Below are 23078 nucleotides of genomic sequence, written 5' to 3'. Positions count from 1 at the left end.
CCCAGCACCTACCATGTGACCCAGCCTCCAAGACCTACTGTGTGACACCCCCAGCACCCACTGTGTGATCTTCTCCCGCTCTCCCGATGTGACCCCCCCAGCACCCACCACGTGACTCCCCCAGCACCCACCAGGAGAGCCCCCCAGCACCTACTGTGTGACCTCCCCCCCGCTATGTGACCCCCCAGCACCCATTATGTGATCTCCCCCTGCCTCCCCCTATATGACCCTCCCAGCAGCCACCATGTGACTTTCCAGCCCCCACTGTGTGACCCCACGGCTCCCACCATGCCCAGCTCTACCAGTCTGTATGTGTTCAGGTGTACATGTATGTGCAGTTTCTAAGCAGAACACGGCTGTGCAGGACTACATGTGTGGACACACAGACAAGACAGCCTGGCTCAGCCCGCAGGACTGTGGCACCCCACAGCGCTCAGTCCCCAGGGCCACCCTTGCCCCATTACCCTGTGAACTATAAGCAGGACACAGTGTGGGCCTCCTCCCTGGGATGGCACCTGTTTGGGGTCTTCTTGACGCTTGTGCTTTCACAGCTCTCTTTGAAGCAGATGTCCTGGTGCACTTTGTAGACTCTTTTATACCTGTGTCACAAGAAAGTTCTGTAAAGCCAGAAACTAGAGCAGAATGTTGCCCAGCTGCTTTGGCTCAGCTGCGCGCACCCACAGGTCCCCGTGCAGGTGTTTGAAAAGCCATTACTTTCTTAATAAAACTTGACCTCATGGGGATGTATTAAAAGGTCCAACATTGGGATCCCTGGGTGGCGTAGCGGTTTGGCGCCTGCCTTCGGCCCAGGGCGTGATCCTGGAGACCCGGGATCGAATCCCACATCGGGCTCCCGGTGCATGGAGCCTGCTTCTCCCTCTGCCTGTGAATCTGCCTCTCTCTCTCTCTCTGACTATCATAAATAAATAAAAGAAAAAAAAATATTTTTAAAAAAAAAAAGGTCCAACATTAAAGTCCTCTAATCTTAAAAAAAAAATTAACTTGACTGAGGTATCATTTACTTAAGATACATCCACGTTAAGTGTACATTTTGTGGAGTGTGGGCAAAATATTGTAATATTAAGAGATAAAATAAGAAATTTCAAGGACGTGTTGTGCTTGGGGCAGTCTGCTCAGTGCTGAAGCCTTGAGATCGTTCAAGCTCACTCTTCAGTCCTCTGGGTAGCTCTTGGGAGGGCTGAGAGCTTTGGAGGTGCAGGTGTTGGATGTGGGCAGTGTAGGCTTCTAGCCCTGCCTCCCATTTATTAACTAATGAGTCTACTCCGAGCATGTCTCTGGAACTGGGACTTCAGTTTTATGTGGAATGGGTATTATTCATACTACTTGCCTCATGAATTTGTAGATGGTAACGAATAGGAACGTGTTTTTATTCTTGTTAAAGCTCTCAAGCGTCAGAGCTGTTGAAAAGAGAGATCTAGGGAGTTTGATGGGCAAAGATCCAACTCAGTCTGGGAGAGCCCTTGAGATTTGACTTTGGTAAGACTTCCACTGTTGGCCATCAGGGAGTAACAGGGTCAGGAATTAATCCCCCAATATGAACAACCAGAGAATTGGACAAAATATGAGAAGCAGTTCTTTTCAGATGTTGGAAAGCCGTGCAAGACTGATTCTTGAGGGAGGAGAAACAAATGAAGTGAGCCCTGTGATCACCCTAGAATTCGGCTCAGAGGCCCTACATTACAGGGTGGTGGTAGGGGGAGGGTGTGGGATGGACACCAAGCTGGGGTCACACTGAGTTGAAGAGGCAGAGGCAGCTGGAGTCTGTAGGGCAGAGCACTGGGCAGGGGAGGAGCTACTGAGGCCTGGACGGGGCTCCCCGGGATGACTAAGCTGTGCACACAGAGGGTCGAACCCCATGAGGCTGCACGAGAACTACTGAGAAGCTGAGCAACTGAGACTAGAAGCTCCAGACAGGCCACAGCTTAGTAGTGGGGCAAAATTAACCCAGAATAAAGGTGAAACCACCCTAAAACAGGCTTCCAAAGGATCAAACTAAAAAGAGCCTCCTTGTGGGATGAAACTAAACATTCTGGGAAATACATACAGATAAAACTTAGGAGTCGGGACCGTAAAGTTTACAATGTGTCCAGCATCTAACCAAAATGATGAGAAAGCATCAAGAAAACGACCCAGAAACAGCAACAGTAATTGAATAGAAAGACACCCGGATGGGGATCCCTGGGTGGCGCAGTGGTTTGGCGCCTGCCTTTGGCCCAGGGCGCGATCCTGGAGACCCGGGATCGAATCCCACGTCAGGCTCCCGGTGCATGGAGCCTGCTTCTCCCTCTGCCTGTGTCTCTGCCTCTCTCTCTCTCTCTGTGACTATCATAAATAAATAAAATAAAATAAAAATTTTAAGACACCCGGAGGTGAGAGCAGAGGCGGGCACAGCAGACCAGGGCCTCAAAATACGTGTTATAGGTTTGTTCCTGCGCGTTTGGCGGTCTGAAGGAAGATAGAGATGATGAGAAGAGAAACGGAGGATCCAGGGCGGGACTCCGTGGGATCAGTGGCAGGTTAGACCATGCAGAGGACAGACCACAGGACTCAGGCTGTGGAATCAAGGCACAAAAAGGAGAGAGAAGGAAGTCTGGGAGAGAGGAGAGGCACCCCAGGACCCGTAGGTCGCGCCAGTCTGACACCTGAGTGGGCAGGGCTGCAGGAGAGAAGCAGAGGGACCTGAAGAACTAATGGCCCAGTTTCCAGATCTGATGAAAGCCAAGACCCCAGAGATAGAAGCTTCACAAACTCTTGTGAAGAGCAAAAACACTCACAACCCCGTCAAAGCACATGACAGTTCCCCAACAACAATGGTAAAGAAGAGACATCGGAGCAGCCACGGGGCTGGGCACTCGCACTCAGGGGTCAGAATGGGTGCAGCCACGCAAGTCAGGAGACAGGGAATGGCTGCTCTTGAGCGCCGAGAGAAAAACACCGACATCCGCCAGCAGTTCTATATTTGGCGAATATTTCCTCCAAAAATGGTGAAGCAGAACCCTTTTCAGACAGACAAGAGCAGAGAGGATTCATCGCCGGCCGAGTGTGCGAAATGTCACCGTGCGTTCTTGAGGCCAAGGCAAATGGTACCTGATGGTCTGGCCAGAGGAATGCCAGGTGCTGGGAATGGTAAACGGGAAGGAAGAACAAAAGACTTTTTACTCTCAACAGTTTTTAAGGAAGAAGATGCGCAGAAATGGCACCTCGTAAGGGGAAGGAAAAGAAGGAAGAACAGGTCGTCAGCCTTGGACCTCAAGTTGCTGAAGGAGAAAATGTGTTTGGTGTCTGCCACACATTTGCATCCTTCAATGACACTTTTGTCCATGTCACTGATCTTTCTGGCAAGGAAACCATCTGTCGCGTAACTGGTGGGATGAAGGTGAAGGCTGACCGAGGTGAGTCCTCTCCCTACGCTGCCATGTCGGCTGCCCAGGATGTAGCCCAGAGGTGCAAGGAGCTGGGCATCACTGCTCTCCACATCAAACTCCAAGCCACAGGAGGAAATAGAACCAAGACCCCTGGACCTGGGGCCCAGTCAGCCCTCAGAGCCCTTGCCCGCTCAGGAATGAAGATCGGGCAGATTGAGGATGGCACCCCCATCCCCTCCAATAGCACCCGCAGGAAGGGGGGTCGCCGTGGTCACCGTCTGTGAACAGGATTCTTCAAACTATTTTCTGTTAATAAATGCCTTTGTGTAAGCTAAAAACAAAACAAAACAAACAGTTTTTAAGAAGGTAATTGTCTTTTGAGAGCAAACATACCGTATTGTGTGGCTCACAGACTGTGAGCAAGTGGAGCGTCTGGCTGTGAGCTCTGAGAGCGCAAGGGCAAGGGCAGCTTGCTGCTGCAGGAGCCCTCGGACGCTGAGCTTGCAGACCAGCAGTGAAGGGAGACTATGGGAGGCTGCAAAGGCGTATTGTCAACCCGCCAGCAGCCACTAAAGAGTTAAACCAGACACGTATGAGCAGTGAACCAACCGTGGCGCCAACTGGAAGCCTAAGAAAGAATTAACCTAAAGTAGGCGGGAGGAGAGAGAAAGGAAGCATGACGGGACTGGACACGTAGGAAGCACACGGCAGCAGGGCCGAATCAAACCCAACCGCGTCCGTCGTTATGGGAACATGTGAATGGTGTGTGCGGCCAATAAACCAGAGATGTCACACGGGGTGTAAAGCAACACCCCGCCACGTGCCAAGTACCAGGTGACTTTTGGACGCATCTGGATTAAGGGGAAAGTACGGAAAGCTGTTGACAGGCCCAGGTCTCCTGTCGTCAGGTACGTGGTCCTAGCAGACCCCTGGCAGGCACTGGGGTCACTGGCACAGCTGGAGCATGGGGGACCCTGCAGCTGGGGCTGCCATCCCCACAGAACCCAGGTTCAGATGGGCTGTGCCCTCAGAGCCGTGCTCCGCTCTCTGCTGCTGCACATTCAGCCTGGCTTCGTGTCCAGGTTCAGATCAAGCGTCCTACCTGGCCTTCCCGTGCCCCTCCACAGCGACCTTCAGGCATGTAACCGAACGTCTCACCCCCCCGCTCAGCATCCTCAGGAGCTCCCCATTGCAAGACAGCACATGCCAGAGTCCTTCCAGGGGCCCCCAAAGCCCTGCGGGGACCCTCTGCCCTGCACAAACACCGCTCCCCCTGGCTGCCCTCCAGTCCCCCAGGGCCTCCTCGCTGCTCCTCAGGCAGACGTGCCTGAATTACACGGCCTTGGCAACTGATATTTTGAGTTTCTGGAAAGTTCTTCCCTTGGCTGTCCCTCACCCCCTTCCATCCCCCCAGCCCTGGCTCTCCCGGGCCCCTGCTCATCTCTTCCTTTTCCCTAGCCCTGACCACCTCCTAGAACACTACGTAACATACTCCTTCTTCTAGTCCTGCCTCCCTCGTCTAGGATGTGAGGATCCCAAGGGCAGGACTTGGACCAGTTCTGTTCACTGGCACATGCTGAGGGTCTAGAACTGTGCCTGGCACACAGTAGGTGCTGGTAAGTATTTGTTGGCTAAATAGATGATACGTATGAACTCCAGAGTCAGCGTAAGCAGGAAAGGTCCTACGAGGTGAGCCAGGCAAACTCTCCCTCTACAGCCCATTTTATAGGTAGGGAAACTGAGGCATGAGTGTCATGACTTAGTGGCAGGATGGAGACTCGAATTGTCCTGTGCTGTTGCAGGTCTTCCCAGGGGCTCGGAGGCAGAGAGGAGAGGAACGTCCTTTCCTGGCATCGATGTCCGTGTGGCCCTGCCATCCAGTGAAGAGGGACCGATGCCCCTCGAGGGCACGGGAAGGGAAGGCACCGGGGCTCAGGAGCCGGGGGGCTGGCGCTCCAACAACTTATTCAGCTTCCCACCGTGTCACTTGGAGGGAATGGGTGCAAGCCCCGCGTGACCCTGACCCCTAGTGCTCCGCGGGCCGTGTGTGTGGGGGGTGAGCTGGACTCTGTGAAGTGCTTCTGACGTCAGGAACTTCCCACACGTGCGGAAAGCGGGAAGGAACTTACATGTGGTGACAGGCGCCTCCTTCCCAGACCGGCACGGCCTTGGTCTCTGAGAAGAGCCGGGTGCAGGGCCGGGGCACCTTCGTACATGCTGCCGGGACAAAGGCAGAGGGGTCACGGGGCGCCACGCTGAGCGGGGCTCATCCTGCACCTGCGGGAGCCCCCCGGGTGGCTCTCCCCTGGGGCTGGCTGTGGCCTCACCGGCCTGGGGTTGGTGCAGCTGCCGCAGGGGCGTCTGTCCGCCCGCGCCCCAGCTGCGGTCCTCTCCCGGGGAGGGAGGCCTGCACTCTTCCCCTCCTACCACCGTGTCTGGCCCCTGCACCCACCTCTGGCTGTGGGGTGTTCCACGTCTCTTGCTTTCTGGCTGCCCCCAGGCCCTCCGGTTTTCTGGGCAGCACCTTTCACCCTGGCATTGGGTGGTCACTGCCCTCAGTATCCCTCCCCAGGCGCTTGGAAGTCTGGGGCACCGAGGCTGGGCTCCTGTCCTGGCACCTCGAGGTTTGAGGTCCTCGGGCAAACCCGCCCTGGGCCTAGTGCGCCCATCACAGTCTGCTGTGACAGGTGCCTTGAGGCCCCGGTGGTCCCCACGGGAGGGAGCGGCCCCTGACTTACCGAGCTCACAGCGTCTGCCTTTGAACCCTGGGCTGCAGTCACAGCTGTGGGTGTCCACACCTGGCACGCAGGTGCCTCCATTCTGACAGGGGTTTTCTGAGCAGTTCCCAGGGGTGTCTGTGAACAGGCCACGAGCCGTTAGTTGCCGAGACCCCAGAAGAAGGCCTGTCAGCACTGCCATGTGGCTGCCTCCTGCCGTCCCCACACCGCTGGGCCCTAGGGGTGGTCCTGTCTCAGGTGGTCCGAGGGAGCAGAGGCAGGCAGGCTGGCCTCCGTAGGCTTGGTCCTGACCCCATTACCTCCAGGGAGGAGGAGCGACTCTGTGGGGACCCTCCGTCCTGAGCCACCACGTGCAGAAGAGACAGCCCTCAGCTTTGGTTGTGGTGGGCTCCCGCCGTCATCCAGAGAGGCTCCCAGCCCCAGCGGCCCCTGCTGCTGCCACCTGCGTGGGGTTCTTGCACTTGGGGCCAAGGCCTCTTGCTGACAGCCTGCTGGGAGCCCCCTCCTCGTCCCCAGTGCCTGTCCCACGTCCCCAGCCCCAGGCAGCCCTGTGCAGGACTCTGTGCTGGGGTCTGAGCCTGCGTCCTCACCGTGCTGCTGGCCACAAGAGGCAGGCCTGGCCTTCTCCCTTGGGGCTCACTCTGGCCTGTTTTCCCCTTAGCTTTGTCAAGCTATCTGTCGTTTTCGTATTTAACTTAAAAAACTGAGAAACACAAAAGAGTGAGATTTGTACACACCCACCATTTCCAGGACCAGAAGGCCCATCCCCTCCACGTCATCCCACGCCTCCTTCTTGAAACCTCCTCACGGATGGGTGCTCTCAGACCCTACGCCCCTCTGTCCCCTTCCTGGGCCTTTGGGGGTTCCCTCTGTTGGCTGGTTCTCCTCTATCCGCTCCATTCTCCCCCCACTCTCCCCTGACTGTACCCCGGGACTTGCCTTGTCTTTCCGTCTTTCCTGATGTGCTAAAGGTGAGTTGTCAGCTTTTAAAGAAATGTGTATTGTGAAAAATTTCAGACCTACAAAGTGTAGAGTATGGGGGTCCCATGTCCTGTCACTCTGCCTCACTGAGTATTGACATTTTGCCAATCTCCTTTAATTCATTCCCATTTCTCCGCGCCCTGTTCTCTCTTGTTCCAGAATTTCAAAGCAGGTCACAGAAATCGTTTGACCTGTAAATACAGCTGGTGTCTGATACGTACAGACTATAAACTTTTACACAAGCACAATGCTATTATTTCAAAGTCAGCGGTAGCTCCTTGGTGCCATAAGAAATTGCAATCCTTGTCCAGGTTTCCCCGGTCATCTTAAAAACATCACTTCCAGTTGGTCTGATCTAATCGGGATTCATAAGGACACAGTGCCTTGGTTTGAAACGTCTCTCTTTTAATCTATAAATTTTATCTTCTTCCCCTCTGCATTTATTTTTTTCCCCTTCTGCATTTATTAAATAAACCAGGTCATTTGTCCTGTAGAATCCCTGCCTGCATTTTATTTATTACTTTGTTGTGGCATTAACTCATCCCCCATCCCCACATTTCTGTACCGGCATTGTACCAGCATTTTCTGTGGATAGAGAGAGGGATTTCATAGGATTTGGGCTCAAGCAGTGTTTGTAGGACTGCTTCACCCTTCAGCCACTCCGGGAGGCATGTGAGGTCTCCACTGACGTGAGGGCTGCTCAGCGGTTTCGGTGTTGGCAAATTAATCCAGGAGAAATTTCTGATCGGCTCTGCTCCTGGCGTGAGCGGCCAGGTGATCTTGAGTCTGGACCCCAGATCCATCGTCTCACAAGGGCCGCACCTCACCTCGCCTGTCACTCCTCCACCTCCAGCCAGAAGGTCCTCAGTGAAGACCTGTTTTCCCCCCTTGCCCACCCCCTGGTCACCTTGAATTACAGTCCACCCAGGCAAGGCCAGACAAGTGTTTCCTTCCTGCCCTCTGTACACTTGCAAAGGAAGCGTTGGTCCCGGGCCAGCTCTAAAGGGACCAGCACGTTGTTCTCTCAGCTTCATCATAAACTCATAGATTCTTACGTATTTGGTGGATGGTGTGTGTGTGTCAGTCTGCTCCTGTCATTAGTCTTTTCCACGCTCCAGTTATCCAACTTCAGCCTGTGACAGCCTTTCAGGTTGCCCCCTGCGCCCTTTAGACACAATCTCAGTTGTTTTTGAAAGCTTGCTTGTTTTACACGTACATCCTGGGCACATTTTGTCCATATTCTGCTTCAGTCTTGGAATCAGCCACTTGTCAACGACCCCTGGTTCGTTTTATTGGGCATTTAGAACCCACAATCTGGGTGGCCAGGGTGCTCACTGCTCCTGGGGTCAGTGCTTGAGGCCTTTTCAGTAGACACACCAGGAACTTGGATTAAAAAATAAAAATAAACAAATTGTGAGTCTCTATCAACAGTTAAGGGAAACACAGGGGTGGGTTTTAATTCCTTGATTTTTAGAAAAATTTTAATTTTTAAAAGATTTCATTTATTTGAGAGAGAGAGAGAATGAGCACAGGGGGTGGGTAGAGGGGGACAGAGAAAGAAGCAGACCCAGGATCCTGAGGATCATGACCTGAGCCAAAGTCAGATGCTCAACTGACTGAGCCACCGAGGCGCCCCTTCCTGGATTTTATATTGTATCTCTTTACACTGAGAACCTTGGTGCCATTGATATAATTAGTTTCATTATCCTACAATGTACATATAACAGTTCTAAAAAAAATAATAGTATTACTACTGACATTAAGAGCTTTGAGTGCAGCTTTAAATTTCTTGCAATTCTTGTAATAAGAATTCTTCTTTTCAGAATATATCCCTCTGGGAATGAATAGTTGGAAGGCAATTTTAAAAGATGACTTGAAAAAAAAAAAAAAAAAAAAAAAAAAAAAAAAAAAAAAGATGACTTGAAATACCTTTTTCCTATGTAGTTACACCATCAACATGATAAACGTATTTCAGTTTGTTTTCAGTTTTTAGGTTTTGCTTTTTATGTAGGTCATGAAAAAATGTTTTTTCTTGATTCTAAAATCAAAACTGTGGAGATACATTCAGAGAAGTCTAGCATCCACCTCCATCCTTTTACTTCCTTGTTCTCATTCTTTCCTTTCTCAGTTAACCTTTTTATTAGTTTTATTTCTTTTTAAATATAAGAAAATAGGTATATTCATATTTCCCTTCCCCATGTTACTACACAAAAGAGGTACCTTAAACACTATTCTGCACATTCCATTTTAAAAACCGCTTTATTGAGATATGACTTATATACTATATAATTCACCAATTTTAGGTTCTTAGCATATTCAAAGATATGTGTATCCATCACAGTAGTCAATTTTAGAACGTTTTTATCATTTTGGAAACTCCATGCCCTTTAGCTGTCACCCCTCCCCCCATACCTCCACTCCCACCCCCAGTGCCAAGCAACCACTGACTTACTTTCTGTCACTGTAGACTTTCTGGACTTTCATATGAATGTAGTCCTTTGTGCTAGCTTCTTTTACTTAGTATGATGTTTTCAAGGATTATCTCGTGTTGTAGCATGTGTCAGTACATCATATGATTGGATTATGTTCCATTGTGTGGATAGATCACATTTAAAAAAAGGTTTTATTTATTTGAGAGCGAGAGAGAGAGAGAGAGAGCGAGAGCGAGCGAGCACAAGCAGGGTGAGGGGCAAAGGGAAAACAGACTCGCCACTGAGCACAGAGACTGAAGTGGGGCTCCATCCCAGGACTCCAGGATCACGACCTGAGCCAAAGGCAGATGTTTCACTGACTGAGCCACCCAGGCACCCTAGACCACATTTTGTTTATCCATTCAACAGTTTGTGGATACTTTGGTTGTTTCCATCTTTTGGCAACGGCGTATACTGTTATTACGAACATTCATGTACAAGGCCCTCTGTGGGCATCTGTTTTCATTTCTCTTGGGTACATGCCTAGGAGTGGGATTTTCTGGGTTATAGGATAACTCTGTGTTTCACTCTTTGAGGAGCTACCAGCCGTTTTTAACCCCAAAGCACCTGTACCACTCTGCATTCCCACCAGCAGTGTTTGAGGTTCCAGCTTCTCCACATCCTCACCGTGCAAGGATGCTCGTTGCATCTTTTCATTCCAGCCATCCTCGTGGCTGTGAAGTGGCATCTCATTATGGTTTTCATAAGCATTTCCCTGAAGACTGATGATGTCAAACACCCTTTTCATGGACTTGTTGGCCATTTGTGTAGCATCCTTCGAGAAATAAGTATTCAGATTTTTTGCCTGTTTCTTTTTTTTTCTTTGCCTATTTCTTAATTTGGTTCTCTTTCTTTTATTCAGTTATATGAGTTCCTTATATATTTTAGATACAAATGCCTTTCAGGTATATGATTTGCAAATATTTTTCTCATTCTGTGGGTTGCCTTCTCACTCCTTAATGGCATTTATTTATTTATTTATTTATTTATTTATTTATTTAATGGCATCCTTTGAAGCACAAAAAGCTTCACATTTTGAGGAAGTCTATTCTGTCTTTTTTTCTCATTTGTTGCTCATGGTTTTGGTGTCATATCTAAAATCTTTTGCCAATCCAAGGTCATGAAGACTTACTCCTGTTTTTTTTCTAAGAGTTTTATAGTTTTAGTTCTTAGATTTAGGTATTTGATCTATTTTGAGTTAATTTTGTATATGGTGTGAGGTAGGGGTCTGACTTCATCCTTTTGCATGTGGTTATCCAGTGTTCCCAGCACCATTTGTTAAAGACTGTTCTTTCTCCATTGAATGGTCTTGGCCCCTTGTTGAAATCAGTTGACCAGAGATGTGTGGGTTTATTTCTTGACTCTCAGTTCTATTTGATCATAAGTCTTTCCTTGTGCCAGTATTTCACTGACCTGATTACTGCTGCTTTGTAGTAAGTTTTGAAAATGCAGTGTCAAATAGGACATGAGATCTACACACTATAAACAATTGTCCAGAGATATTTTAGGACAACCTTACAGAACATGGCAGTGTGCAGGGGTATTTAGGACCTGTGAGCCCATGCCAGCAGTCCTCACTCTTTGTACCTGGGACAGTAGGCTGCAGAGCCTGACTAATAATTCATTCCATTCTTGGGCACCTGAAGCCTTACGCCTGCAGTTTGTGCAGCAGTGGGGTTTTTACCAGGGCACTGCCTACTGAATCCTGAGCTTATCGTGATACACATACACATTAAATAAAGATAGAGAAATGGCTGTTGTGAACAGGATGGGGAACAGAAATATGGCTGCAGTCTGGGGTGGTGGCAGTGGGTGCTCCTATGTGACAGTAAGTTGCAGAGTAAAGAAGTTTAAGTTCTGCCCTTGCCTGCTACCGCCCAGAGATAGAAACTGCCTGCTTCTCTCTCTGGTGTCCAGGGGATAAAACCAGGAGAGTTCCAAAGCCCTGCTGGCATGAGAATTTGAAGAAAACAGGAAGATTAGACTAGCCTCAGCGTCCACTCCAGATCCCCATGGTGGCAGGTTACAATCTTAGGGACCCTCCTCTTCTCCATGAGCTTCCCCTTGGAGCTCAAATGTGTGGCCCTAACCCGGAGAGATGCTTGATGAGGAAATGCCAATCAAGAGTGTTAATTGTGCTCTGTGGGTATCTAGGGCTCTCTGGGGATCCTACTTTCCATGAAAAAGAAGAGTGTAACAGCTTCCAGGGAAAATGAGCAGACACACTACAAGGAGACAAGAACAAGACTGACACCCACTGTCAGCAGTACTGCTCAGAAGAGGACAGGGCACTAATGTTTGAAGAGCTGAAGGTAGAGGACCTTTGAGCCACTCAGTTTACCCTTCAAGTGTGAGTGCTATACTAAGAGTATTTCCAGGCAGATGGGGCCTCAGAAATTTGGCCAGGTAAAGTACCAACAAGAACTCTGATGGGATAAGCTGATTATAAACTTTTCTAGAAATGTACAGGACCAAGGGCAGGTGGGCACTGCGGGACAGCGAGCCTTACCAAAGATAGGGCCGCTGAAATCCCTAGTGTTGGCTCCACGGAGTCCAAACATTGCAACAGAGCAGTGGACCCAGAGTCCACTTTGAATGAATGAACGAAAAGTGCTTGACCGTATCAGTATTCAAGAGATGGAAGTCCAGATCCCAAGGGGTGCACTTCACACCCATGCTGCTGGCACGACCTGGAACCCCAGCAAGGTAGGTTCTGGAGAGACTGGGTTCACCACGTGTCTTGATCGCAGATGGAAGGAGTGTAAACTGATGTCCTCACTTAGAAAACAACTTAGTGTTCTCTTGTGATTCGGGCTTCCACACATCCCAAGCCCCAGCGTTTGTACTCTCGCACATGTGCCAGAAGACGTGTGTAAGAACAGCATAGTGGCGCTTGCTGATAACAGCCAGACACAGGCGCTGTGTGAGCGGAGTGGACGAGGCCATGGTGAAGTCACCCACAGGCCAGATGCTCAGTGGGGAGAGTGAGCTGCGGCCACTCAACAGCACTGACCAGCCTCACTGCAGACGCGGGGTGAGCACACAAGTCGGGGCGGCTGTGCACAGCAGGTCAGTCAGCTTACAACAAAAAACCTGCAGCTGCTCAGACCCACGTGGATATGCGCTGAGATCCCTCCCCACCGCCCACCCTGCAGCAGAGCGAAGGGACTGTGAGTACAGAATCCAGGCTCCAGGCTAACTGGGGGGACCACAGCAAGATACAGGTTACGGGCTGGGTTCCAGATCTAAGGCCATCCTCGCAGCAGAAGCTAACTTACTAAATAGAAGGGGCTTGTCATGCACCCGTTACAGATGTAACAGGAACAAAAAACCATGATTCACTTTGTGCACCCAGGGGACCATTAATGATTTTTTTCCCTCTTTATCACCTAAAATCACTTCTGCCCTACCCCGGCCAGCCTGCATACCTCAGGGTAGCAAACACTGCAGACTGCAGTGACATCTGGGGCCAGTCTGGTGCCACCTTGACTCTTTCCTTCAGAAGGGAGCCAGGGCAGGTAATCACATCCACTAGTTCCTGAGCTTAGGAAATGAAACGTCTGATACTGGAAAGGGCTAACGTAACACGGAGCCTCTGAGGAAATGGGTGCTTTTCTCACTGAGGAAGCAACAGCAACATGTGTGTCCTCACTCTGAACCCCACCTTCACTAGCAGAATCACTGCCTGGCTACATCCGACTCAGTGCTCCCCAGAGCTGGCGGCAGCCCTGGGCCTCACCCCTAGACGGGAGCCTGCTCAACTGGGGCCGTAGTCGGGCCACCATGTCACCATGTGCCAACAGGCCCTCTGGCGTAGGCATTCGTGCAGGTGTCCTTGGGCAGCCTGGGGCAGGTCTGCAGGTGAGATGTGCCCTCGGGGGCATCCTGGGCACTTGGCTTACCCTTCGCGAGTCCCTGCCTTCCTTGGGGTCTGACTGGCAGGTGAGCACAGTCTGAACCCCTGGGTCCCTGGGGAGGGACAGAGCCCCGGGGGTCAGAATGAGGAGGGAAGGCAGGGCCAGGGCCTGAGCGGTGTAAGGAACACGTGCCTGCTGGGGCTGCCCAGGGGGCAATGCCCTGTAAGAACGTCCTGCAGGAGCGCCCCGCACCCTGCAGGGCCGGGCCTCACCAGACAGGCCCATGCCCTGTGTCATCAGCAAGGCCTTGCTGGGTGGGCCTGCCCGGCGATACTCCATCTGGAGCACGCTCAGCGGCGCCGCTCCATGACTGCCACATCCTGCTGGACGTGCTCCTCTGTGGAGAGGCAGGGGGTGACCCAGCTCTATGTGGAGGGAAGGAGGGGCCATCTCCACAATGGAGGCCCAGTCCCTCCCGGGCAGACCTGGGTAGTTTGGGTGGGTGGGCTCCCCAGGCTGGTTCCCCGTGGCTCACCCCAGCCTGTCCAGGGTGGCGCACCTGGCTGTCCCTCGGGCAGCTCTATACCTCCCACGTCTTCATGACGGGTGCCTTCCCCTACCTGCTGGCCCTTCAGGCTCCCCCTGCCCCCCGGGTGCTTAGCTCTGAAAGTCCGCTCCTGCTGACTTACTTGCCACGTCCTTGTCGCTGCCATGTTCGGGCAGCTGGAGGGCCAGGCTGACCTGCTCAGGCACCTGCTTGGGGGCCTCCTCCGTGTTCTCAAGCTGCACCACAGCCGTGGGTTCTAGGAGAAATCAGAACGGCCCAGCGTGCTGACCCCACAGCCTGCTGCCTCGGGCCCAGGATTGTTCTTGGGCCACCTTCTCGAGCTGCGTCTCTCCCTGGGGGTATAGGGATTGTCATGCCGAGGGCTCGGTGTGGTGAGACCATGGTGCCCACTCACCTGCTGGCCGTCCCCACCCCGGGGGCACCGAGTCCCACGGGCCCAGCGCTGCTTCCAGTGGGACAGCTTTTCTCCAGGTAGGGACCAGCCCTGACCCTCCGCTGAACCTGAGCTGCTTTGGTGAAGGTCACCAGGGGCTGGGCTGAATGTCCTATCTGAGCCAGTGGCCCTGTCCCTCTGGGTGGCTGATGCTGGATTGTCCTTAGGGCCAAATTCCACTGTCCACTCTCCCACCCCCCACCCCTGCTTCCCAGGGGCTGTGTCACCGCCTCTCCCTGCATCTCCCCTCAGGCAGACCTTGCACTTGGCCAACCCTATATGCAAATCAGCTTCACTGCGGTGTCTCTGCCTGTGTGCCTGGGCTTCTACATCCGCTCCTGTGGCTTTAGGAGGGTGTCTGGTCACAGCCCAGCTTCCCAGACACCTGCCTGCTCCCCGTGTCCAGTGAGCCCCTCTGTTGCTCCTCTGTGGGTCTCTCGAACTGCAACGTCCCCACCCGCTCATCATCGACCCTTTACTTGCCTGGCCTGGGAATGCTGGTGTTGGTTGAAAAATCTCACTACGCTGGTGATTAAGGTCTGTTCCAGGGAATCATGAGAACAGGACCTGGTTTACAGGTGAGGACGAGGCCCAGGCTGCCCTGCCTCGGGTCCCGAGAGCCTTCAGGGCGGGGGCAGCCAGTGGGCATGTAGCTCCTGGCCTGCTGGGCCACAGTCTTGGGGGAGACGTGCTGCAGACAGATTCCTGGCCTACCCCTCTTGCTACACCACGCTGCCCGCTGGTCTGTCACAGGTGGTCCCCTTAGTCCAGGCCGAGCAGGATCTGAACCCGGGATCTCTTACTGTGACAGGAGGAGGTGTGGTCCTGGCTCCCTCTGGGTGGGGTCCTGCGCTTCTAGAAGCCCCCGGGCGAGGCTGGTGGTGCTGGTCCAAGGACCTCGCGTCCAGCAGCAGGGACTTAGGTGGTGCCGTGCTCTCCCGCTCCCTGCTCCCTAATCTGCACTGGGCCTCCTCGGACCTCCTTCTGACCCCGCACCCCAGAGCAGCCCGTGCTTCACCCCATTCCGCTGTGTGGGGAAGGCGCGTGAGCCCGTGAAGGTGTGAGGGCCTTGAGCTGCGCCGCGTCCCTGGTGGGGGCGGTGGGAGGGGCCTCGTCCCTCATTGCACTGGGGACGGGGGCAGAAGACGGGGCAGCGAGGCCCCTGGGGCTGGCCGGGGCACTCACGCGATCTCACGGTGACCGATTTGCCAGGCGAGCCCCCAAACTTGGCACTCACTCGCCCTCTGCCGTCCACCAGCTCCGAGAACCTGCCGAGGGAGTCAGCACGGGTCACCGGGCGAGCGGGGGCCCGGACGGCACGCTCCGGGGGATGGCCCAGGCCGCACCTGGGGGCCGGGGTCTGGGTTTCAGGCGCGTCGCGGTCACTGAGCAGGCGCAGCTCCGGCAGGCGCGCGGGCGGCGGTCTGTTCCGGAGCACCCGGGGATGCAGCCCCTCCCTGTGCCAGCGTCTGTCGGCGCCGTCCCTCGCGGCTGCAGGGGGTGGGAGGAGCGGCTGGCTGCCCGAGGCTGCGCCCGCCCGGTCCCTGGGACGGAGCCCTGCAGGCGGTGAGCGCAGCCCCAAGGCCCACGGCAGGCCCCGCTCCCTGCCCACCCCCTGCAGGCACGGCCTGGACCCGACAGGGCCTCGGAGAGGCTCCCAGGCCCCCGTGCCCGGGCGTCCCCGGCCCTAACTGTGCCTCCTGCGAGGGCCCGTGTGTCTGCCCTCGGGGGCCCTGTTCTGCCCCAGCCGCTGTCCACCTCCCTGCTCGCTCTTTTCACTTGTCACCCTCCCTGCAGCATCCGCGCCGGGGGAGCACCGTCTTCCACAGCACCTCGTCTGCAGGGTCGTGCGGGCCTCCCGCGCACTGGGGAGCAGACCACGTCCTCGGGGTGGCCCGGGGCTCCGCGCTCCTGAGCTGTTGGTCCCTGCCTCTCCCAGGCCTCCCCTCCCGGCCATCCTGGGCCTCTGAGACTGCACTGAGCCTGCACTGAGGCAACACTAACCGGCCGTGAGTCCTTCTTTCCCACCGATTTCCACACCCCACATTCTCCTGTGTTAGCACAGTCCTGCTTTGAGGCTGTCTGATGTCCCTGGGACAGTGTCGCCTGTGCCGGGTGCGGGTCCACACCCCAAGGAGGGCAGCCCAGGCTGCTGTCCTCCTGGGGGCCCGCAGTGAGCACCCGGGGATGGGCCGCCCTCACGGCCCCGACAGTCCTGGCCAGACCCCAGGCCTGGCCACGTGGCCGTCCCCTCCCCGCGGTCCCTGCAGCACTGTACGTACAGGTGATGATGTAGAGGTGGGCAGGGTCGCTGTGCAGCTGGTCGCCCTCTGCGCTCTGCACGGCGGTCACCGACAGCTGGTACCGCCGTCCTGGCATCAGGTCCCGCACTGTGTAGGATGTCAGCCTCCCGTTGGGGACATAGCGGCTCTTGGTGCTCTGGCTGGTGGTCACGTTGATGACGTACGCCTCCAGCAAGGTGTTTGGAGTGGGGGTGTCCCAGACCACATGGGCAGAGGTGGCTGTGACTCTGGCAGCCGTCAGGTTTGCTGGTGGCAGGGGCCCTGATAGGCACGGAGCGGGGGAGGGAGGTGAAAGGGGCCAGAGGGGTCTTGTGCTACCACCAGGTTTAAAGATCTGTTGAAGTCTCATGTGAAGCCCAGTTTGGTCATTATGGACAACCCTATAGTCCTAGAGGATGGCGTGGAGGGGCGTGGCAGCGGCTTGGGGGCAGCAGCACATCCTCTGGCCCACAGGCACCCCAGAATGCTGCCTGGGAGCGCCCAGGGGCCCCTGCCTGCGCAGTCTGTCAGCGGGGTCACCTTTGGATTCCCTAAGCCTGGCCCTGTGCACCCTGCCCCGGGACAGAGAGGGAATGGCCAGGGTCCTAGCACCGGGCGTGAGGGCCAGGACTTGAGCCTGCCCTTGCCCCCCACCCCCCGGGGCTGTCCGCAGTTGTGTGTGTGGACAGCACGCGCTCTGGGCCACTGTGCGTTGGGCTGGGAGGGGTGGTGAGGGCCAGGTCTCCTCCCCACGAGATACCATGAGGATCAGAGGGTGGACAGTGTGGGCAGTTGCCCACGTCCCCCTGGCCTCTGGCTTCTGAGCCGTGACGTCTGGGTGCTGTGTGAACACCCAAGCAGGGGGCTTCCTGGGCAGCCTGCTCCCCCTGCCGCCCGAGGGGGAGACACTTGGTAGGAGTGGGGCGGGGGGAGGTGAGAGCTCCCACAGGTCCCACGACCCGAGCTCACGCCGTTGTACTCACGGGTCCACACGTGCAGCGGGGCCGAGGCCAGGCTCTCGGTGGGAGGCTCGTGTCCCCCAAGCCCGCTGAGGGCAATCGCCCGGATGGCGTATCTCCTTCCTGGCAGCAGGGCCCTGCGGGACGGAGGCCACTGTGACTCCTTCCACGCAGGCGGGACATGGTGTGAGGCCCTGAGGGGGCCTCGCTGGCCTCCAGAAGGACCTGGGCTGGGGCTCCTCAGGGGCGAGCTCCTCCCTGGCCTGTCTAGCACAGGGCAAGCGGCAAGGACGGCCCACACCGGCCTGGGACGGCTCTGGTGCAGGGGCTGCTCCTCAGGCAGGAGAGCCCAGAGGAGGGCACTGGAAGTCACAGGGCAGAAGGGGGTCCACCCGCAGGCCCCCCCGCCCCGGCTGGCCCCCGGGAGGGCTCCCAGCACCCTCAGGGGTCAGAGGGCCCCGCCGCTGCCATCGCCCAAGCAGCGTGGTTCAGGCTGAGCACCCGAGTCTCCAGCGGGCAGAGGGACCCTGTGCACCGACCCCGGCGGGTACCCTGGGCGTCGCGGCTCCACAGACTCCCCCGCACCGTGGCCTGTGTGAGCCCACGGGGAGGGCCCGGGAGCTCCCCCCTGCTCCCTGCTCCCCCCTCCCCTGGGCTGCACCAACCCCAGCAGGGGCACGGCCTCTACGGAGTCTGGGGGGCCCTCAAGGTCCCCGAGCTGGGTGGGCCCGGGGACCCTGCCTCCATCACCAAGTGCCCACCTAGGGCCTCAGGTGTTTTGTCACACTGCTCTTTGGCAGTAGGCAGGATGCTGACCAAGAAAGATCCCAGCAGGGGTGCCTGCCTGGGGGGCTCAGTGGTTGAGCGTCCACCTTGGGCTCAGGTCACGATCCTGGGGTCCTGGGATCGAGTCCTGTGCTGGGCTGCCCGCTCAGGGACAGCCTGCTTCTCCCTCTGCCTCTGTCTCTCCCTCTGCCGCTCCCCCCGCTTGGGCTCTCTGGCTCTCTCTGTGTCAAATAAATAAAACCTTAAAAAAAAAAAAGAAAAAGGGATCTCTGGGTGGCTCAGCGGTTTAGCGCCTGCCTTTGGCCCAGGGCGTGATCCTGGAGTCCCAGGATCAAGTCCCACATCGGGCTCCTGGCATGGAGCCTGCTTCTCCCTTCTCCTGTGTCTCTGCCTCCCTCTCTCTCTCTCTCTCTATGTCTACCATAAATAAATAAATAAATAAATAAATAAATAAATAAATAAATAAATAAATAAATAAATAAATAAATAAATCTATCTTAAAAAAAAAAAAAAAAAAAAGAAGTCACAGCAACCCTTAAAAGACAAAGCAAAGTCTCGCTTCCACCCAACAGGCATGCAAAACATGGTCTGGAAACATGCGGCTGTGGGGCGGCTCCAGTGCGGGGGGTGGAGGCCCTGCCCCTGCGGTACCAGCCTGGCAGACGCCTCCCCGACGCTGCGGCCTGTGCTGCTCTGGGCAGGACGTGGCCGGCCTCTCCCCCCACCCCCCGCCGCACCCCGTCTGCTGTCAGAGGCACCGGTGACCCCTCAGCTGGAGCTGCTTTTCTGCAGGCACCGGGCCCCCCACGGTGCTCCTCCTCGTCCCCCGTCTGCCAGCACCAACCCGAGTGGGTGGAGGCCGTGGAGGCCGAGCCTCCCCTGGAGGCCGTTCCAGCGTGGACTTCCATCCTCAGCCCCACCAATGACAGGTGGTCGTGTGAGTTGTATGTCCCTTGTAGTTTTGTTTGTATTTGATTTGTAATACTCAAGCGTAAGATGTTTTATGCCTCATTTAAGGTTTTGACATACGATTTAAACGACATAGATCTTTAAGGGGAGTGTAGGGGTGCCCGTGTCTCCCTTTCATAGGGGCCCCTGTGTGGCTCACCGGTGGCTTGGTCTGCCTGTCTGTGCAGGAGCCGCGACCCCCCTGCTTTGTGAGGGCCCTTTCCAACACCTGTCTGCAGCCCTGTGACAGGGCGGGATGGGCCTGGGCCCGGGCAGGGCGCTCTGCTTGTCAGGGCGGGGCAGGTGCTCGGGCAGCTGCACCCCTGCTTCCCCAGGCAGGCTGGGCGGGCGGGAGTGGCAGGGGTGGGGCACAGGGTGAGGGAAGCCCCGGAGCCCCGAGGGAAGGGAAGGCCAGCCCTGTGCTCCTACCCGAACGTGAACTTGTCCACACTCTTGTCCAGGTCGGTGGACTGGTCCTCCTGGGCCTCAGGGTGCCGGATGGACAGGCGGACGCTGCTGACGGTAGCGTGACGGATCCTGTGCAGAGCCCACCGCACTGAGATGGCGCTGGCTGTCACATTGGTGACCTCGAGGCCCTCAACAGGGCGGGGTCCTGGGGGGCAACGGGCCCCTCAGCTGATGCTGGCACCTCCTCATCTCCAGGGGAGGGCAGGGGCTTGAGACGAGGAGACAGGGCTCAGGAAGGGTGCTGGGGGGTCTCCGAGAGGGGGGCCCTAGCGAGGCACCGGCCCACCTGGGCTTGCTGGCGGCAGCCTCCAGCCGCAGCAGACTACTCAATGGGACGGACTCCTGCCGGGGATGAGGGGTGCCGCGGGCTCCCCAGAGGCCTGCGGTCCCTGTTTGGCCAGGCAGTGGGGCCAGGCCCTTGGGACACACATGGGCCCTGGGACCTCCTCCTTTCCCCTGGCTGTTTTGGGTGCGTTGACAGTGAACACGTGGGCGACGCTGGGGCCTACGGAGGACAGAGGCTGGGACAGTCCTGGGCTACATGGGGAAGGGTCTGGGTAGGCCACGGGAGCCGGGAGGGGAGCCCGGGCCGTAGGGCGGCGGTCCGCCTCCCACCCTGGTTTCCTGGGGAGACCACGCTCTGACGGCGGAGGGGGAGGGACGCCACTTCTTCCTAAAGCCAAGCTCAGGCGGAGCGCAGTGTGTCCCACGGGCCTGCTCAGCTCGTCCTGCTGGCCCAGGGGCATTCTCAGGGCCTCTTGGCCGTCCTTCCCCACCACACACCTGTCCTGAGCTTCTTACCTCCCCTCTCACTGGGCGCTCAGGGTCCCTGGGTCAGCGTCTGGCTCTGGCCAGCAGGCGACACTAGGCGCCATCCTTCCTCCCCCACTGAGCTCCTCTCCGTGCCTCCCTCCTTACGCAGCCTGAGTCCCCGCTGGTGGGTCAGCTGACTGGCTGCACGGTGCCCCGTGGCTGGCCCTGCCTGCCTGCTCTGACCTGTGCCCGCAGCTGGTGTGGCGGGAGCGGGACCCCGTGTGCTGGCCACACTCTGACCCCCGACTGGCTGCCCTCCCGGGCCCTCAGTGCTGCCCCGGGGACCACTGCCCCGTCCGTGTGCCTTCCTCCAGCCTCCAGCACCCCTGTCACAGTCTCCCAGGGTCCCTGGCCTCTGCCCACCACTGGCTTCTCCCTCTGGAGGACCGGGCCCTCCCCCGTAGGTCCCAGAGCAGACAAGCCCGTGAAGGCCCCAGGGGCTCCCTAGGACCATGCGTCCACCTCCTGTGCAGCAGCACCGCCAGGACCCCGTCCCCCCACCCCTCAGAGTCGTTGCCTTCCCCTCAGCGTGTTGAGGTGACCCCTGGGCCCCTTGCCTGTCCCTTCAGCAGCGCCCGACGTGGGCCGGCCCTTGCAGGTGCCTCCCAGGGAGCTCGCTCCACCCCCCACCTCACTCCTGAGCCGCGGTGCCTCTCCAGGAGGCAGCAGCACACCCAGGTGGGCACTCACGTGTGCGGGTGAGCAGCAGCACCGGCCTGCTGATGTCGTTCTTGTTGTTGGCATTGCGTTTGACCGAGAACACGGAGATGTTGTAGGCTCTGCCGGCCGCCAGGGCCCGCAGCTGGTGCGAGGAGCGGCTCCGGTCCACAAAGTCTGTGCGGCGGTAGGCACCGTCCGAGGAAGTATAGGTGACCGCGTAGCCGTCCAGCATCTGCCTGGCGGCCTGGCCTTCAGGTGGACGCCAGGAGATGGAGACCCCACTCTCTTCCACTCGCTCCACCTTGAGGGCCGTTGGTGGGAAGAGCTCTTCAGGGTTTCAGTCGAGAACAAGGGAAGGGGGTGGTCAGCTGTCAGCCGTGGAAGCCTGGCCCACGTCAGACGTCTCACCTGGTGGTTCTCGGGCCTGCAGCCCCGGGGCAGAGGGGAGCAACTGCTGGTGGGGAGCCTGCTCCTGTTGCCCACAAAGCACCTCTTCACTTGGTCTCTGGCCAGAGCCTCCTGGGGGGTCTCAGGTGTGTGGGGACAGGTGACCGCCTTTACCGTCCTGGGGGGTCTCAGGTGTGTGGGGACAGGTGACCGCCTTTACCGTCCTGGGGGTGGGGTGTCTCAAGTGTGTGCACACAGGTAACTATGCTTCCTGGGGGGCTATATGCCCCTCCCTGCTTCTTAGGGAGAGCCTGGGTAGGCGGCTACCTGGGCGCCCTGCCCTCGGGGGTGGTCAGCACTTCGGCCTGTCCCCTGGGGTTCTGTGCACCCTCGGGGATAAGGGGAGGCCCTGCCCCGACGTTGGCACCTTTGCCACCTCACCTTTGGCGCAGTCCTTGCCCGTGTAGCCCACTTTGCAGGTGCAGCTGTGGGACCCGTTGCTGGCCAAGCAGTAGCCGCGGCCCCCACAGGGGCTGGAGAAGCAGGGGTCACTCACTGGGGAAGAAGAGGGTATTAGTGAACACTGGGCCCAGCGGGACCCTTGCTCTCAGGAGCAACACGCCCTTCCTGTGTGGGTGTGTCTGGGGTGGATGTGGGTGGCACCATCACAGGCAGCGATCTGGGGGTGATGGAGGGGCCGCCCTCTGAGGGGCGATGTGGGGCTTGCCAGAGGCCCACCCCGAGGCTGGGCAGGTGTGCCTTTCTGTGTGAGCCAGGCATCCCACCGCTCCAAGGTAGCCTGGCCGGCGGTGACTCACGGGTGGGGGCAGGATGAGCACAGTGCTGGCCCCTCCTGGGGGGCAGCAGGCAGCCAGGCGGCCAAGGGCACCAGCCTTCCGCAGGCTCCCCTGCATGGGGGCTCTGGCACCGAGGGGACCTGAACTCCCCTGTGGAGCTGCGGGAAGCCCTGGCGAACAGTCACCGCCGCAGCCACTGACCTTGGTCCTCGGGGTGTGCCCGCACCCACCCCGAGCTGCGCAGTGAGACTCCGTGGCTGCACACCGTCCCCACCGTCCCCACCGTGCTCTGCCCTGGCTCCCAGGCCCTGCAGTCCCTGGGCCGAGGCCTCACCCCCAGCGCAGCCTTCACGGCCCCGCAGCGGAGTGCCGCACGCCCAGCCCATGTTGGGGCTAGAACAGGACGTGCCCCCAGGACACCCGTCCTAGGAGGAGGGCTGAGACCAGCAGATGGAAGAGTGGCAGGTCCTGCGAAGGAGGAAGGGGGTGGGGGAGTTCCCAGGTGTAAGGAGAGGGGGCGCCGGGATGGGAGGGGGCTGCAGTG

The 23078-nt window shown here is 57.1% G+C and overlaps 3 protein-coding genes across 13 annotated transcripts in view; 2 read left to right on the top strand and 1 right to left on the bottom strand.

Annotated features, from left to right (window-relative positions):
- Positions 1-23078, bottom strand: part of SNED1 (sushi, nidogen and EGF like domains 1) — a 92584-nt gene that overhangs the window by 14960 nt on the left and 54546 nt on the right. For 3 of the 9 annotated variants that reach the window (XR_012016872.1, XR_012016875.1, XM_072797021.1), the window contains exons 19-29: positions 22179-22292; positions 21381-21677; positions 19839-20022; positions 17700-17812; positions 16717-16998; positions 15781-15991; positions 15620-15702; positions 14123-14236; positions 6125-6241; positions 5516-5603; positions 465-599 (exon numbers count right to left, since the gene is read on the bottom strand). Coding sequence is in view for 5 of the 9 variants with exons in the window: in XM_072797021.1 (XP_072653122.1) it covers positions 473-599; positions 5516-5603; positions 6125-6241; positions 14123-14236; positions 15620-15702; positions 15781-15991; positions 16717-16998; positions 17700-17812; positions 19839-20022; positions 21381-21677; positions 22179-22292 (1730 nt within the window). In the remaining 4 variants the exon portion in view is untranslated. Of the gene's footprint in view, positions 1-464; positions 600-5515; positions 5604-6124; positions 6242-7587; positions 8489-14122; positions 14237-15619; positions 15703-15780; positions 15992-16716; positions 16999-17699; positions 17813-19838; positions 20023-21380; positions 21678-22178; positions 22293-23078 lie in introns of those variants that run through there. The other 6 variants (XR_012016873.1, XM_072797023.1, XR_012016874.1 and 3 more) reach the window with 6 other exon arrangements.
- Positions 1-23078, top strand: part of MTERF4 (mitochondrial transcription termination factor 4) — a 49705-nt gene that overhangs the window by 9713 nt on the left and 16914 nt on the right. The window contains exon 4 of one of the 3 annotated variants that reach the window (XM_072797033.1): positions 19034-19434. The exons of 1 other annotated variant lie outside the window; for it this stretch is intronic. In XM_072797033.1, the coding sequence (XP_072653134.1) occupies positions 19034-19225 (192 nt within the window). In that variant the 3' untranslated portion in view covers positions 19226-19434. Of the gene's footprint in view, positions 1-5188; positions 7602-19033; positions 19435-23078 lie in introns of those variants that run through there. One more of the 3 variants, XM_072797030.1, reaches the window with a different exon arrangement.
- LOC140616347 (small ribosomal subunit protein uS11-like) lies at positions 3168-3738 on the top strand. Its single transcript, XM_072797035.1, has one exon. The coding sequence runs from the start codon at positions 3215-3217 to the stop codon at positions 3668-3670; it is 456 nt and encodes a 151-aa protein (XP_072653136.1). The 5' UTR covers positions 3168-3214; the 3' UTR covers positions 3671-3738.

The sequence above is a fragment of the Canis lupus genome, chromosome 24 (assembly GCF_048164855.1).
Source record: "Canis lupus baileyi chromosome 24, mCanLup2.hap1, whole genome shotgun sequence".
Taxonomy (NCBI): Eukaryota; Metazoa; Chordata; class Mammalia; order Carnivora; family Canidae; genus Canis; species Canis lupus.
This window is presented reverse-complemented; position numbering and strand designations above follow the sequence as displayed.